The 18,526-nt window shown below is 43.5% G+C and overlaps 1 protein-coding gene across 2 annotated transcripts, besides 4 other annotated features; it reads left to right on the plus strand.

The window, feature by feature from the left end:
* Positions 1-705: 705 nt before the first annotated feature.
* On the plus strand, positions 706-18,440 carry tbc (trabuco). Of its 2 annotated transcripts, none has more exons than NM_001298565.1 (9): positions 706-1,338; positions 12,521-12,971; positions 13,026-13,245; positions 13,379-14,102; positions 14,177-14,506; positions 14,562-15,613; positions 16,169-16,473; positions 16,529-16,806; positions 16,875-18,440. In NM_001298565.1, exons 1-9 carry the CDS (start codon positions 1,320-1,322, stop codon positions 16,961-16,963), a joined length of 3,468 nt encoding a protein of 1,155 aa, NP_001285494.1. In that variant the 5' UTR covers positions 706-1,319; the 3' UTR covers positions 16,964-18,440. The 2 variants fall into 2 exon arrangements, with proteins under 2 accessions (NP_001285494.1, NP_608395.6); NM_134551.7 differs by having other exon boundaries at positions 16,875-17,595.
* Positions 5,167-5,221: a mobile genetic element.
* Positions 12,015-12,269: a mobile genetic element.
* Positions 12,270-12,375: a mobile genetic element.
* Positions 15,732-15,802: a mobile genetic element.
* Positions 18,441-18,526: the final 86 nt, after the last annotated feature.

Below are 18,526 nucleotides of genomic sequence, written 5' to 3' on the forward strand. Positions count from 1 at the left end.
ATAAATATTAAAATTTTCGCCTGCATCGTGCGCGTGTGTGTGTATGTGTGTAGCGAAAAGCTTCCCAAACGAAAGTAACGGGAATGTTTTAATGGTAAGGGGTCGAGTTGTGAGCGGGGTGCGGAGACATAAGCTTCGTTGTGTTACTGTTTATGTTGCTGTGGAACATGTTTCAACTGTAAGTGTTGCTGGCACTTTTGTTGGTTTTTGTGTTGCTGTTGGGAGCCTTTTATATCAGAGATGCGATGATTTAAGCGGAAAATGGCTAGAATTTCTGGTGAAAATTGTAATATTTTATTTTAATATCGAAACATTAATTTGCGTTATGCGTTAATGTGTTTAAACCGTTTAACAGTTTCTCTAGGAATTGGAAAGGTTTCTTAGCTTACTTAGTTTAGTATAATAGTTTAATTTCTGACATTCCGTTGCCAAGAAGCGCATTTTCCGATTTTACATCCTGGAAAGAGGTTATTAATATAATTCAGTTCCCAAAAGCATAAAAGCGCATTCAAAATAAAAACTTTCAAAGGTAGAAAAAAATGCAAAAAAATGTTATATTTAAATAGTGGTTAATAGTTGTGTGTTCAAAGAGTCCTGCTGCAATTGTTGCCGAAGTGGCTTGCACTGATGTTGCGCGCGCTCAGCCTCATGTTGCGGCCGCCGATGTTGCCGCATTCCCTTTAGGCTTTTATTTCGATTTCAGTTTCAGTTTCCGCTTCAGTTTCGCTGCGGAGTTGGTCGCGTGCAGACGGTGCGCTTTTGCTGAGAAAAAACACACGACTTGCTGCCGAGAGTCTGGCCCTATTTTCACTTTTTTTTTTTTGGTTTTCTGGCTACCCATTTGGGTTCAGTTGGTCAGTGAGTCAGTGCGTCAGAGCGACCAGGAGTCGTCCGATGGGCGAGCGGGAGCCGAAACCCCTTGCCCCACCCCCTGCGGCGGCAACCAAATTATTTATAAAGGACAACAGCAACTAGTTGGGCAAGCGAAAAGGGACGCAAGCGTGGAAAATCCAGGAGGAAAAACCAGGAAAGCGGAGAAAGCGCTGAAAGCGAGGCAAAACGCACGCTGCCATAGGCGACACTTTGCGCTCTGCTGGCGTCGGTCGGCATACGCAAAATACGCAAAACAAATACAAATACGAATACAAATACGAATACGAATACGAGCACAAATACAATTTTTCGAAATACATTTTACGCGCGCGAGAAGAGGCACGAAATTACGGCGAAAAGCTTTGGGCAATCTCCGCAAGCCCCAAACACACGCCCACGCGCAGCCAGAACACCACGATACGATACTATATAAGATACGCTGCAAAATGGTGCAAGGCAATGCAGGTAATAACAGTGATCGGGTCACCAAAAAATCAAAAAAAAAAAAAAAAAAAATCCCCAAAACCCACAAGTACCTGGGTGGCCCATAGAACACGAATTCTCATATTTTTTAGAGCCTTTTAAATGAATTTTTGACGTCAGGGAGAAAGTAAAGGTAAAAGTGTTTAAAGTGTTCCATAAATATCTTGTACGAAAGATATTATATAAAATGTTGCGAATTAATAATATGAAGTGGAAGGCTTAAATTTAAAAAAAAAACAGGTAGCTTGTAGTTGTAAAAATTGTAAACCGGACCAACGTGGCGTATGACAGATATTCGGCGAACCTTGTAATTGCTCACGCACACAGAGGCAATTGAAATCAATCGCGATTGGTAGAGAATGAATGCATGCTGCAATTAATAATTATTCGCATGATTTGCTTACAGTTCGAAACAAACAGCAATGGCAATCAATCGTAGATTGTGTAAGCCAAACTTTGAACTGAAGTAGTCATGGCAAATGAAACAGAGTTTCCTTTGTAGCAGTTGCTCTTGAATATCACACATTAATTCCTAGAATTTTCGCGTAACTCTAGAACCATACTCCCCCGTCATTGCCTTTGCCGTCATACATACAATGATAGTCACGCTCAAATGCTGATGATGATGCCTGTGCACACGTGCCGCATTCAGGGATATTCTGCATTCGGGCATCGCCATTCATTTGTCATATTTCATAGATTCGAGAAATGCGAGAATTTCGTGACTTCGCCTGCTCGCAGCGGCTAAGGCGATGCAAATTGAAATATGTACATACATCTAGGTTTTCCAGGTATTATTCATTCAGGTGTGCAAGACTTGTGGGCGTTGCTGGGCGTGCTGGTTGTACGAATGGTGCATTTCCCGGTAATCCTAATCCCTGGCAATCAATGCAACTGCCTTTGCTAGCTAGGCGCACAGTCAGGGCCACAAAAGTGTGGCCCGACGAGGCAATTTCTTTTGCTTGCGCCACACAGATCGTGTGCTGTGTGCCATTGGGATAAGACCCCTTTTAGTGAATGGAATGGAATGGAATGCTGGTGGAGAGCTCTTGATTTGATTAGGGCAACAGGTACACTTGACTAATTGCTTCTGCAATTTTATTTTATAATCTAATGAGTTTCATTCAACTGCCTGCCTAGGCAGGCAGCCTACCGTTTGGTCCTGACTTTTGGCCTTTGCTCAAGCGGGCTGACTGTAATGAATCCAGAATTTTTATTGCCAGTTATTCAGTAGTTCCGAAGTAATTGAATTACGGCTTGCTGATAGCTGGTAGTTCATTTAACAACTTAAACTTCACTTCTTGTGCACGCTCAAAATTGCTTTCATAAGAACTTAATTAAGGGAGATGAAACAGCAAAGCTACATTTTAAGCAATAAATAAATTAAACTAACTAATTCCCCGATGGTTTGTACAATTTGAATGCGCACTGTGTTGCGTCATGTGTGTTTGCTGCTCTGCTCGATTCCGAGTCGGCATCTCCTGCGCCAGACAGACATCCCGTGGCTCCTTCTGCACTCCGGTCAATGTCCATGTCCAATGTCCGTAGTCCAATGTGCGGAGTGCGTAGTGCGGTGTTTTGGTAATGGGGTGCACTTGGGGGCTGATGAGCACGGGCGTAAAAGTTTTATGAATGAACATCGATTGGCCGCATCGATGTGGCATGGCAGCAAAATGCGGCAATTCGATGTGCCCCGTAGTCAAGGCGGGGGCGTTTGTTTATGTTTTAGCAGTTCGGCCTTGCCCCTCAAACGCCCACACCGCGCACTCCACCCACTCCACCCACACACTTCCTTGCCATATCCCCGATGACGTGTCCATCGCCTGGCAATGCTGATGATGATGTGGCCGTCATCAATTGCTCAATTATGGCATTAGCTAAAAGCCAAGAGCCGTGCGCCGTGGACTCAAGTTGGCCTCGAAGAGATTGACTTGCCAGAGCTGCGGCTCAGTGTCGCCCATCAGAGTGAGCCGCCGTGAAAGTTGTAGTTGTAGTAGTTTAACGGAAAAACTGCCAAACGGATTCCACAGCTGAAGGCAAAATCTGATTAAAAAAAACACCAACTGAACATTTTGGGCCACAAAGGCGTGCTTAAAGTGCACAACATTCCCCATCAACGAAATATTCGTATACAGATGCTCTTGAAAATATAGTGAAAATGTTACAAAATGTTGAGCGCTTTCCCCAAGGATAAGCAACTTAAAAAGAATTTATACAGGTGGCTTCAGATCGATGCCATGAGAAATAGTTGAATTTAGGAAATTTCTCTTGTACATATTACTTGGGCAAACGATATACCAAAAACACGGGACACAGATTTCGATGGCACTTTATTCACAAATATCACCAAATTCATGTTGTCATGTCCTGTGAGAAATAAAGTATCCTTAGCCATGTAAGAAGCTCCTCAATGTTCTCTACGCAATTTTAAATTGATAATTGTGACATATGGGTCTCGAAAAGGCTACTTATTGGGCAGGTCCACCCTAAAGTGCAAACATACGGCCGTGCACTTAACGCCGCGTTGACAGTAAAAGTAACAGAGGTCAAATGGAAGGCCCTGTGTGCCCCTGTTTGTGTGTGTGTGTGTGCGAGTGGCAGTGCTCATGCGTCTGTGAGGCACACGTGTGTGCGAAAGTACTAGCCACAAAGTATTGCACGCCTCTCTGCGGTATCGTGGGTATGCTGGTACTACAGGACACGCTGTCTATACGCAAAAGAAATAATATGATTGAAGACTCTGTTCTAAGGGGGAAAATGTATAAGTAAGTTGCCAATAAGAAGCTACGTTTCAATACAACCAACTTTACTTCACAGACGATGTTGCCACATGTTGAAACATTACCTAGAGTTTTGTATTGTGTGTAGTGTATGCTGGGTGCCTGCCGTAGCTTCAGCATTGGTTGCTGCCGTCACGTCCTCGGTCTTTCATGACAAAGCCATCAAAGTGTGAGCTTACTGTCAACGGCTGAGTCGTTATCCTGACATGCGTATGTCTGCATGTCCTGCGTCCTGTCGGTGCCATTAGCATTGAAGCCGGAGCTAGGCACCTTCAAAATTAAAAATCCACTGTCTGGCCATCATTAATTTCATGTCAGCCCTGCTCCGTCTGCTCCATCCGCCCTGCGATGGCTCCTTTCGGGGCCGACCCAAAAGTTGGTCCTTTTCCAAGGACTCTCGGAGCGGGGGGCGAAACGAATAGACCGAGTTCTTCAAAGAGCCGCATTCCCAAATGTCAATCAAACGCCTGCGAACGAAATCGCATTGTTTGTCAATTCATTTTCGACCTGATAGTTGGATGGACAGATGAGAGGCAGCGGATCGAAATTCGTTTAAAAATGCCATTGGTATGGATTGCACACAGAAAGGAAATCTGAAGAAGTCCTTGGTGTATTGAATGCGATAAAGTAGGCCTCAAGTCAAAATAATATATATTGCCAATAATCATTAAAGTAAATATGTAATTGCATTCTGTATATTCAGAAGCTGAATGCAGTGAAAGGGTGAAGTTATTATCACGATAATAACTGAGTCGGCATAGCTTCGGTGAAACTTATATCCATACAGAGGGTATATAAGCGTCGGCTTGCCTAAACTACCTAAATACCCTGTCTTGCTAAATATCAACGAGTTACAAACTGAGACCTTTATTAAATTACATCGATGGTAAAGTTGCAATTCTGGTCAGTTTCACTTCCCTGGAGAAAGGATTCCGAGAAATATGACCAAAAAGATGAAGGTGAAGCTGTTGATTAATATAAAAAATGCTTTATTTCTATCGATATGTATGAATTTCACGTACGCGCTTTTACTAGCTGAGTAACGGGTATCTGATAGTCGGCTAACTCGGCCATGGCGTTTTTTCGTGTTACGCGTATGCATATTTTAAATGATACAGATACGCTTACTTTTAATAGACGTACTGACTAGTTTCCCTCTCATTGGCGCAAATATTTAACATTAAGTTCCGTTTTTAAGCTTAATTCATGTAATTATTGCATGTTAGATGGTGCATTCCACAAATTTTTTTTTTTTATTTATTTATTTAGAAGCGATGAGTTCCACAAATGAAATCGGATCGAACGCCACAAATATGTTGCCTACTTATTCGGGCATCGGGAATCAGCTCAATCAAGCGCCAAAATTCGTGGGTTGTGGGATAGCAAAAGGTCAGTGCATTCGTCATATGTCATCGTACCACGCACGATGCATGCACCATTCACCATTCACCATTCACCATTCACCATTCACCATACACCCTCTGACCCCCTGACCTTCTGACCTTTGCTGGCCGTGCACTTGATGCATTTGAAATGGGGGAAATGGGAATGGAAAGTGGACGAGTAGTTGAGTGGCGAATGAAACTGCTTTCCCCGTCCTAATTACGTATTCCGGCCAGTGTTCGTTTGCCAGAGTTTTGTGTGCCAGTTGGCGCACAAACTGCAACTGCCAGCTCTCCGAGATTCCGGCACTTTTGTGCGGCGTAAGCTGCTTAAATACTCCGTGCCATGTTTGCTTAGCATGGGCTTGACTGCAACGCCCACGGCGAAGGAAAACAGCAAGTTTACTGCCAGCGGAAGGAGAATTGGCGCAAAGTTCAGAGGTCGACTGCGCGGTGGGCAGAGGGGTAACTTGGATCCAGCGTTGAAGCCCGGCGCATAAAATTTTTAATTGCAAACACCAACAAATTGCATTTGCCAGCGGCGTGGGCGAGCAACTGCAGCAGATCCAGCTCCAGCTCCAGATCCAGCTCCAGATTCTCGGAAAGCCGCGCGGCTTAGCTGCGCGCATTTCCATGCCTGCGATTTTCTTGCACGGATTGCAAGTTTTCGGTATTTTCTAGTTCTTTTGTCAGCACTCTTGGTATGAAAAAGTGAAAGTTTTCAGAAGTTCTTAACGGGAATATGCTGCAGTCTTTCAATTTTAACGGATTTGCATCTATTTAAGCGGGTTCTATTAATGTTTAAGCTTTCTTTACCGGTTTATTAAGCTTCTTTGCTTAATGCCATTGAATTTTGCACTTTTTACTTTCTACTACTATCTTGGATTATCCATAAACTTTTGTTAATTAACAAAGTATGATTCTCTCTATTTATTTGCAATTTGCACATTAAAAGTAGTTTTGCTAACGTAAAATGCATAACATTTCCAATTATTGCATTTTAACCCTTTAACCCATTACATTTACTTTAGGTCGCAATCTAAACTTTCTGATTCAATTTGCAAAAACTTTTCAATTCTAGTGAATTGAAAATCAACTTTTTGCATTCAATTTGATTAATGCAAAATGCATGCGCATGGACAACTTTTTAATTTAATGCCATTTAATTGAATTGTGCTAATGGCTTTTTCACTGAACCAAAAACCTTATTCTCTGGCTAATGTTGTATAGCGTTCGCCGCGAAGATTATTTCGAATATATATTTATTAACCGCATTTACGAACGCGAGCGTTAAAACAAAAAAAAGTTCATAACTTTTTATGAACATGCGAGAAAACAAACACATGTGCATATAGCGCAATAACGGTAGAAGATGATGACGATTTTAACCTTTCTGCTAGTGAAATAATTAATAACACGTGAATTTGAATGAACACTTTCCACGACCAACTTTGTTAAAAACAACCATTTAATTAAACAGGTGCTTGCGATCCTAATCGTGGAGCTAATCTACAATATTTAGCTATTTTGGGACACTCAGACATTAATTTCCCATGCCATTCAATTTGGGGGCCCCGTTAAACTTCGATTTACCACACAACCCGCCTACTCCGTGGGAGAAAGCGAGCGAAAGTTTTTCCCCACTCAAATGCGAAACAGCAACACTTAATGCAGTTTGCGTGTTGAGGCCAACATACACCATATGTACAATATGTACAATATGTACACAACGTACAATATGCACGATACATTAGTCTGTAATTAATGTCGCATAGTAGTTTCTGCCCCGTCCACAGGGCCACAGATACGTGTACACATTTATTTAGTTGTCTGCTTATGCGGGTCCTTACACACTTTCTGCAGTGAGGCTATCCCCAAAAAAAAAAAAAACAGCCAACAGCCAAATGAATCGAAGCCAAAAATGTTACGCAGCAGAAAAATACAACAACAAAAATAGATGTGTATCCGAAAGATTGTCGAACAATGAGCTGTACACTGAGAGAAAGGCAAAAACTGAAACTAAAGTAATACTATTTGTAATTTACAACAACAAAAATAGATGTGTATCCGAAAGATTGTCGAACAATGAGCTGTACACTGGGAGAAGGGCAAAAACTGAAACTAAAGTAATACTATTTGTAATTTAAGCGGCAGATTTATTTATGAGTACATGCAAAATAACGTTCTAAACTATCGCAATATATGCAATTAACAAACACTAATTTCCTTCAGTGCACTGACATCTGTTGTGCACATGTGTGTGATTGGATTTTATTTTATTATAGATTCAAAACGCTCTCTTCGTGTCATTATAACTCAAGTCCTTATCTTAATTCTATGGAAATAGTTGTCAGCTTGATAAGCTTCCAGCCATTATACATATGTATGTGTGTACGTATGTACGTATATATATCTGCATTTTGATTCCAGATAAAGTATCTGAAGAATGCCTGTGCATTCGATTGCAAAATTAACAATTGTGAGAGTTGTTACAGCAAGGCAACAAAGTAAGACATTAAAGACATTTTGTTTAAAAGCAATTTAAATGGAATTCAGGCAACAGTTTCATTTTGGTGAAACAATGGTGATAGCTGTTAGCAGGAGCAAAAGGTTTACAATTTTCCCCTGAAAATATATTCGCCTTTCCTTTGTCGCCACAAACCGAACATTTCTGGCCATTTAAGCCCATTTAATTATCCATAGCTAGTTGTAAGTGCTCCAAATGGTTCAGGGTCGTAAAGCCGAAATGAAACGAAATCCCTGCATCTATATATATATATGTATATATATATATATGAATACATATATTTAGCCGTGTTCACATCAAAACAAACATCGAGGAAAATGCGGACCAGCGAACAGCGAATCATTTTGGGCGATGAAAATAGAATCATTTTATTTAAAATGCTGCTGGCTAGGAATAGCCAACCACACGGGCACCCATTATCCTCCGATTTCCCCATTTTCCGCTCACCTTAATTAAGGTTCGGCCTTGAGTGTATGCGTGCGTGTGTGTGTGTGTGCCCCAAAATGGTTATTGAGCCTGTTTAAGCCATCAATTGCCATTTGGTGGGCCAAATGAATTTACGATTGCGGACGGTGGAGGCCCCCATAGGACGAAGGACCCTCCAGGATGCTCTGAGCCCGGTTTTTCGCATCTTTCCTGAACTTGGCTGAAACTGAAATTGATTTTCAGTGCGGCAAATTTTGCTCTTGATTGTTCTGCAGATAATTGATAAAGTTTCTTGTAGGGCTTCTCGATGCTGTTGCTCGAGAGTTTCCTTTTAATTTTCAAGATGAATTCCAAAACGGTTTATTTTTTCTCCCTCGTCGCTTTTGATTTTCATTTTGACCGATTGATTTATTAACCATACGCCAGGTGGTACGGGAAAATGTTGCGATTTTATTACAAGCTCTCGCGTTTTTACTTATTTCCAACAATCTTAATTGGTCCTCATTTATTACCAGCTACTTTTGGGCAAGTTTCTCTTAAGTCACTTTCAAAAACGTTTATAATTAGCTAAAAATATGTTTCTATATCAGCTGCCAAATGTCATATATTTTCCACATATTAGAGATTTTTAGTTAAGATTTGATCTAAATCACTCGCTTGGCCAGATTTTAAAGCAAGCGATTTAGTTTAATAAATGCGCTTAAAGTTTTACTATCGCCGGGAGCTTTAAAGATAGCCTTTATGGCTTCGCTTGCACCTATTACTGTGCGCGTGTTGACCTACAGCTTTTCCCGACGGGATAATCGCTGGTCAAGACCACGACCAGGACCAAGACCATGCAGCTCGTCAAGGTCGCTGTGTAGGTGACCCGCCCAAAGGACCAGCAACGCCCCTTTTTCATTCAGATGCCGTTGCTGAAGCTGCTCCGGCTGGGCGATCCCAAAGGGTTTCGTGGCCAGTGCCAATGTCGATAGAGATGAAGACCACTCCACTGGGAGAAAACTGTGTCCATATGCTCATTTAAGTTTTTTGTTGTTTTTTTTTTTTAAATCGACTTTAACGCGAACTTTACACAATGTTGCTCACAAGCTGGCTAAATTGTTGCAGGGGCAGTTTGCAAACTAAATCTTAAGACATTGAACTTCGTCATCTTTCGCATTTAACCTAGAGTGTTTCTATTGGACAAAAAAAAAAAACAAACAAACAAAAAATATTCTATCGCAGACAACAGTACGTATGAGTGATAAATTTGAAGCTACTAAATTCTGCCAAACAAAAATTCTATTTCAATATATATTCGCTGTTGATTCAAAACTATTAACGTTCCGATCATGGTCTAGTTTTCAAAAGCAGTATTCGTTAATAATCGTTGGCAATAATGAATTTAAAGCAATTTAAGAAATAGCAGATGTGAATACATCTAATGTAATTTACATAGCCCGTGGGGACTTAATGCACATATACATAAAGGTATAATTATCTGAGTATCTTTTAATATTTACTTTCATTTGGCCGCGTCCACGGAGGTCAGGCAAACAAATAAACAAAATAAACAAATCACAGCATCAGCAAAAGGCAAACGCAAATAGCAAATGGCAAATGGCGGGATGAAAAACTTTCTCCGCTTTCTCGTCAGCATATTTGCATTTCTCGGCTGACGGAAAGTGCAGTTATTAAAACTTGTTGCCAAGGCCGGTGCTGCGTACATTTAAATGCTAATTACATGCAATGGCTGGTCGAAGGGAGATGGAAAACTAACAACAAGTGTCAAATGCAAAATGGAAATGGTGCAACAAAGGAGTAGCAATTAAAATGGGGACGCCCCATTATGTCCCACCACCACCCATTGCCCATTGCCACTGCCACTGCCTCTGCCTTTGCCTTTGCCTTTGCCACCCAACTCCACCCATCAAGGACGTGGCATGGCGACAACGCGGTCGGCGTTCCAGACGGCGAGCACTTTGTTGTCGCCACAGAGCAACAGTGCCACACAGTTCACAGCTGCCCCGCCTACAAGTCCACGTACGCGTCCTCGTCCCCATCCGCGCCCAGCATAATGAAGCAAGCTCAGTGGGCGGCGGCCATCAGCTTAGCAGTGGGAAGTGCATCCGGGAAACCCCAAAAACCAATATCCAATCCGAAGTCAATTTGATGGAATATTGATGTGGCTGTTTTACGACGCCCAATTGTCATCTTAGAAATATATAACATATCTCCACAGCTTGGCTGCATACACATATGTACATTACATTAGCCAGATACATAAGTTTAAGTTTACAATAATCATAATGAAAAGTTGACAGCTGTGACCAATGATATAATAAATACCATTGTGCACAAATCATGATGGGATACCGATGAGTGGAATAACTAGTTCAGTGCGACCACACCATTGGTGAACTTCAATTATCATACAATAAGTTCTTAGAATTTATGGCTTTTGATTGGCTTTTGTTTATTGCCTGTCTGTCCATCGTACTTGCACATACATATACCCTTGCATATATCTGCATATGCTTCCCTTGACCATTGCTCACACATTCATCAACCGAATGGATCTGTGAGTGTATCTGCGTTCGCAGTGGTTCCTGGTCAACGCTTATATCCTGGCCACGCCACCGACAGCCAGGCAACCAGGCAATCCACTAGCTGTCGCTCCGAATGGAAAACAATTAATGAAAATGAAATTATACGTGGCCGCTGGCCATCGTGAGTTTTGAGTGCAAATGCCATTAGCATTTTGGTTGGGAAAGTGTTTGAGGGGCGGCAGTCAACACATGTTGGACATATTGAGTTTCAGAGACTGCAGGACGAACAGGACGAACAGGACATGGGGGATATGTATATATAGAGAATGTGGCGCTTGGGGCAAATGTTTACTGGGCGTTGGCGCTGTGATTTGGTTTTAAGACCCGGCGGGGTTTACTTTTCCTTCGTCTCACTCTGCGAAATGTAATAGCAGGGGTTTGTCAAACATCACTCACTACTATTTATATTCGTTTAAATTACTCAACTTGCGCAACGATCGATTACACACTGAAAATAGTTCATTTGATGCGAAAGTTATGTTTATTGGTTTATATACTGGTTGAATACCAAAACTAGAAAACTATTATAATTGAACAAAAATTACACAACTATTATATTCCGCTATCTGTTTAATGACTTTTCTCTGATTGACTATCAGTCTTCGGTGACCTTTATCAATGCAGATAAGATTGTATTTACGGATCTACGTTGTTATAGTGGACATGATTACCTTTTTGCGACACCTTTTTGACACTTTTTTTTATTGCTGAACACTTGATTTGGCGAATGACGAAGGACAGCATTTATTTCTCTGCCCTATTCAGAAATATAATGGAGCTTATAAATAAATGCATTTGGTCTAAGGATGCCTTCTTATGTAATTATATTAGCAAACATACAAAATAAATTAAAACAAGAATGCTATAGTCGAGATCGAAAATCAATTTGAAGCTCAACATTGTTGCCATATCTCAGTTAAAATGCGAAATTTTCTAGCTTGAAAGTTAATCCTGATCAAAAGAAGAGAGAATGCAATAGTCAAGTTCACCGACTATTAGATACCCCTTACTCAGCTAGTGTGAATGCGAACGCGAAATTTCATAATTTTTCTACCGATAGAATGAGACAAAATTTTTAAAATTGTTCCAAAGTGTGGGCGTGACTGTTTTGGTGGTTTTTGGGCGTTAGAGAGTTTTTTGGCAAATCGATAGAAATTTACAAAACTAATAAAATTATGAAAAATGTCCAACAATTTTCCAAAAATGACGACTGAATCTCAACCATCTAGCTTTTATAGTTCCTGAGATCTCGACGTTCATACGGACAGAAGGTTATTGCTAGATCGACTCGGCTACTGATCCTGATCAAGAATATATATACTTTTTATATAGGGAAACGCTTCCTTCTGCCTGTTACATACTTTTCACCGAATCTATTGTAGTATACTCATTTACTCTTGGAGTGACGAGTAAAAGTTACTCTACTCAGTTCCATTACATTTATTTTGCATCCTTTCCCAGATGGCTCCGACTACAAGGAGCGGCTGATAGCCAGCGTGAAGAAGGAGGTGAAGCAGCTGATGGAGGAGGCGGTGACCAAGAAGTACGTCCACGAGGAGAGCAGCTCGGTCACCTCGTTGTGCGGCGCCGTGGAGGCCTGCTTAAGCCAGGGCCTCCGGCGGAGGGCGCTGGGTCTGTTCAAAACCTCCTCGACGACGGCGCTGCTGCACAAGATCGCCAAGAGCTGCCCGGAGGCGGAGCACATCAGCAAGCTGGTGCAGGAGATCGAGGCCAGCGATCCCAGCAAGCGCTCCTCCAGCAGCAGCGACAGTTTCCAGCGGCCGCCGATGCTCAAGAAGAGCAGCAGCAACTCGATGTCCACAGGCACCAACGCAGCGGCCAGCACGTCCTCCGCGTCCGCTTCCATTAGCGTCAGTGCGAGCACCTCCAGCATGTCCCTGGCCAGCATGAAGTGAGTTCCTTCAGCGGAAATCAATTTCTGGGCTAAAGTCATATCTTCGCATAGGTATCTGTGGATTCGGTTGGCTCTCTATGAGAAGCGCCTGACCAAAATCATTGAGTATCTGGTGAGCAATGCCAGCAGCTTCTATGATCGGGACTCCCTGGTGGCCGATTCGGACTACGGATCCATTCTCAGCTCCTTGCTGGTGGGTCCTTGTGCCCTGGAATTCACGCGGGCCAAAACAGCCGATCACTACTGGACCGATCCGCACGCAGATGAACTGGTGTGTATGGCTCTTTTAATTCAATTTGAATACTGATCTTAATTCCCAATGTATATATAATATAATAATATTATAATATAATATTTATTTAGTTGAGATAAGTAAATATTTGATTTTCCATCAATAAAAACAGGTGCAACGCCATCGGATCAGCTCGTGTCGCCGCTCCTCGTCGACGTGCTCGCGTCCGGCGATCATCAACTTCAAGAGGAGCCTGAACACAAGCTCCGACGAGGCGGGCACTGGATCCTTCAAGTCGATCGCCTCGGCTAGTGTGGCCAAGGACTACGTGGAGTCACTGCATCAGAACGCGAAGGCCACGCTGCTCTACGGCAAGAACAATGTGCAGGTGCTGCCCAAGGATGTGGCGGAACCCATGCCGGGATACCTAAGCCTGCATCAGCACATCCAGACGCTGACCATCAAGTGGACGCCCAACCAGTTGATGAACGGCTACACCGAGGCGGAGGAGGCGGAGGACATCGACAAGGACGCCTTTTGGGCCTACGCCTTGAACATTAACGTGGACGAGATTGTCTACGTCCACTGTCACCAGAGTCGCGGCGAGGACAGCGGCGGCACCGTAATCCTGGTGGGACAGGACGGCGTCCAGCGGCCGCCCATTCACTTTCCCGAAGGTGGACACATGCAGCAGTTTCTCAGCTGCCTGGAGACAGGTCTCCTGCCACACGGCCAGCTAGATCCGCCACTGTGGTCGCAGCGGGGCATCGGCAAGATGTTCCTGTGGCCCCGGAGCATGCGACGCCGCATCCTGCCCTCGGTCATGGAGTCCGTGGACGAGACGCCCATCGACTACGTCTTCCGCATCGTCAGCAAGAGTCGCCACGAGGAGTTCGGTGAGTGGTGCAACCATTCTTCGTGGCTGAAAACCACTTTGAATTTGATTTGACCCATGATTCTACATCTCTAGCTGCCACCCACTCCATCCTGGACTTTGTGCGTAGCACTCCGCGGAGGGCGCAGCTGAGCAGCTGCTCCACCACCGGCAGCAGCGACTGCTCCAACAAGAGCCTCTCCATCGACCAGTTCCCGATGGAGTCGCCGCTGATCCTCCAGCAGCAGCAGCAGCAACAGCAACAGCTGCTCCAGGCGCAGAGTACCAGCATCGAGATGGTCTGCTCCACGATGCGCCGCCAGATCATCTCCAGGGCCTTCTACGGCTGGCTGGCCTACTGTCGCCACCTCTCCACGGTTCGCACCCACTTGTCCGGTCTGGTGCACGGGAGGATTACGCCTGAGAGTAAGTGAGCAAGACTCGATGATTTTTCACATATTGTAGCTTTCACGTCCATTAGTGAAAGCCGATGAGGAGGGCCTGACAAAGGAGCGCTGGCAGCTTCTGAATGTGAATGGGGTGCTGGAGAACGCAACCGAGTTCTACCGCCTGGTCTATTTCGGGGGCGTCCAGCCGGAGCTGCGGCAGGAGGTGTGGCCGTACCTCTTGGGCCACTACGCCTTCGGCTCCACAACGGAGGATCGCAAGAAGCAGGACGAGACCTGCAAGCACTACTATGAGACGACGATGAGCGAGTGGCTGGCGGTGGACGCCATTGTGCAGCAGAGAGAGAAGGAGAAGACAGCGCGGGCGGTGGCCAAGCTGAGTTCCGGCAGCAACTCCGGCAACGACAGAACCGTGCGGGCAGCCGATCTCGAAGCCGGTGGCGATCTAGAAAACGAGGTATTCGAGGACATATCGGACATTTCAGATCCCGGCGATCTGGAGTTCGATGAGCAGCAGCAGCAGCAGCAGCAGCAGGCGGAGTGCGCGGTGAGTGGCAATCACCTGACTGTGAAACCCATTCCGAGAGCCATGAAGACCAGCACGGATTCGGGTCACGTGGACGAGAGCTTCAATGAACTGGACGAACCGGATGAGGAGGACAACAAGCAAAAGCAGCAGCAGGATGAAAAGATTTCGGAGTCGGAGAGCAAGCTACCGGACTACCGGAAGCTGGAGGAACAGATCAATCAGGAGCCCAGCTGCTCGGCATCCACAGCTTCCTCGTACGAGACAGTGGGACCCGGCGAGGTGCATCAACGCCCGAACAGCGACACGCGCAGTGTTCTCAGCCCGGAGTACTTGAGTGCCGACGATCTCCAGCTGCCGGACGATGAAGATGCAGTGAGGCCGCCACCACCACCAGCCGCCGCAGCTGTCATCATTACCAAGGCATCGGTGGACATTACCAACTGGGAGCGCAGTCCGAAGGCGGCAGAGGGCGACCAGATGTCGCCCCTTGAGGAGCAGGCTGGAGAATCCGGCGGAGCAGGCGTCAATATGGATGCCCTACAGCAGCCGAAGTCCGCTTGCGCCTCGCCAGCCAGCTCCAATGGAGGTGTCTACAGTGTAAGTAGCGTGCAGTCCACTTTTGAGACAATTTCCGTAAGGCATTTGAACAAGAGTTAAATTTAATTTGTACAGTTTCCACCTAGGAAGTGGTTCAACTAGGCATATACATATAATAAACAAGAGGGAATGCTATAGTCGAGCTCCCCGACTATCAGATACCCCTTCCTTAGCTAGTGTGAATGTGAATACCATTTGATAATAAATTAGTATTTTGGGAATAGGTAAACAGAAATCGCATATACTACGTGTTCTGCTAATATAGCTTTGCTTGTAGTACTTGTATACTTTTCAATGAATCTAGTATACTCTTTTACTCTACAAGAAACGGGTATAAATGGAAGTCTACCGAATTCTATTATTCGATTATTATTTCTGAAAAATGGCTCAATTGAGGTATACTTAAATAAGATTGAATCACACCCATCAAAACATACTTTTATATTGTCTTAATGTTGTTATACTACATCATTGCAATTGAGCAATCAATTTTCACTACATTTCAGATATACTTCTTATTTTCCGTGGTAATAATTTGGTTCGTATACTTTGCAGAGCGAACTCCTGGAGCAGTTTGGTCTGAATCTGCATCGGATCGAGAAGGACGTGCAGAGGTGCGACAGGAACTACTGGTACTTCGCCAACGAGAACCTGGACAAGCTGCGCAACGTGATCTCCACGTACGTGTGGGAGCACCTGGACGTGGGCTACATGCAGGGCATGTGCGACCTGGTGGCTCCCCTCCTGGTCATCTTCGACGACGAATCGCTCAGCTACAGCTGCTTCTGCAAGCTCATGGAGCGCATGATCGAGAACTTTCCCAGCGGCGGGGCCATGGACATGCACTTTGCGAACATGAGGTGAGTGCGGGCACTTTCAGTCGGACTAACTAAATAAATAACCCACTTCGCACAGGTCCCTCATCCAGATCCTCGACTCGGAGATGTACGATCTGATGGACTCGAACGGCGACTACACGCACTTCTACTTCTGCTACAGATGGTTCCTGCTGGACTTCAAGAGGGAGCTCGTCTACGACGACGTCTTCGCCACGTGGGAGGTGATCTGGGCGGCCAAGCACATCGCCTCCGGCCACTTCGTACTCTTCCTGGCCCTTGCCCTGCTGGAGACCTATCGCGACATCATTCTCTCGAACAGCATGGACTTCACCGATGTCATCAAGTTCTTCAATGGTGCGATACATGGCATACAACTTATAAGTAAAATTATACCAATTGCTATATGGTTCTTGTGGTTTCAGAAATGGCCGAACGCCACAATGCCCAATCGGTGCTCCAATTGGCCCGGAGTTTGGTTCTCCAACTGCAGATGATCATCGAGAACAAGTAGAGAAATGGATGGGCAGAACCCAGCCGTATATGTAGCTACATAGAGCGTTATTATAGAATCTAGATTCAGTAGTTCAGTCAAATTTCGTTTGCCAAATAACACAGAAACGCACTATGAAAACGCAGACTAACAAACAAACAATAAGTAATAAGTATGTGTCGATCGATGTCTTCGCTATAAAGTATTCAAATTAGATTTGTATGCGACCAGAAACCACTGAACCTGAACCACTAATCCTGTAACTGTAATCCTAATGGTAACTTAACCATAGTAGGTCTAGTAAGTTCTTCCCAAACTCCTCAAGCATATCCCCAAAGTAAAGGAAACCAGAAAACAGGGGCAGCAAATGCATAAGACTCTGATTAAAAGAATGAAATCATATATGAAATCTAAAACCTTATACAACTGTATAGACATCTGTTACTCACACTTTGCACTCGAACAATTTGTTTTCAGTGCATTGGTATACATACGCGAAAAACATATAGTACATATGTACATATAGTATGTTTTATTATGTAGAGAAAATCAGGAGGGTGCAATGTATTTATCACGTTATATCAAAGGTTCGCCCTAGTTTATCAATATACACAACAAAAAAATTGAATTGAAGGAAAATATACATTTTACCTAACTTGAAACTTTCAATATTAAGTATTAGAAAACGTTGGACTGAGTGGTTGGTTAGATGTCTATGTCTTCAACGCTCTATTGTATGTATATTATCAAAATTTCAAGTTCTTATATTATGACACTGACCAGAAAAATTTGCAACAAAAAAAAAAAGAAAAAAAGCCTAATAATATTTTAAAGGGGCTGTATTTGCAATCGCACATCACACAAAAAAACGCATGCATCAAATTATAAATTACAATTCGTTGCAAAGTAAACTCAGTACCAGCGAAAAATATCCAATTGTGTGTAACAATCAAGTCAACAATAAGTCAAGTACACCTAAACTACCATATATACATACATATGTATCTGTATGTACATATATGGGCGGCATATCGTCCGATCTTATGTGTCTACTATATCTACATATATTATGCGCTGCCAAGCCAAGCCAAATCAAGTTCCCAGTTTTATTTAATTGTATTTTATTTTTATATACGTATATTTACAAAGCGTACGAATAACTATTTCCCCCACTGTGTGATCTCTCTCTCTACACCGAGTATAAATGTTGTGGATTATCTTTATACCCTAATTTATACTCTTTGTAAATGTACCTTTTCCCGGCCAAAGAGGAGGTGGATGACACCTTGGCTCCACTTTATCTCAATTAAAAAAAAAAAAACCACATATATACGTGTGTGTATATACATACATACGTCTGTGTATATATACACGCCCACGCAAATTGTATATGAATATATATATATACATATATATAGTTAAAATGTATACAAGTACAAAGCAAAAGACGTCGGTATGTTTGAATCGGAATTAATAAATACACATACGATATATACCTAATCGAAAACGAAGTTTGCGTGGCGGATGGCTATTTCGAGATATATGCAGATAAATAAATCCCGATCCATCAGCTGTTCAGGTGAA

This window comes from Drosophila melanogaster, chromosome X (assembly GCF_000001215.4).
Source record: "Drosophila melanogaster chromosome X".
Lineage (NCBI taxonomy): Eukaryota > Metazoa > Arthropoda > Insecta > Diptera > Drosophilidae > Drosophila > Drosophila melanogaster.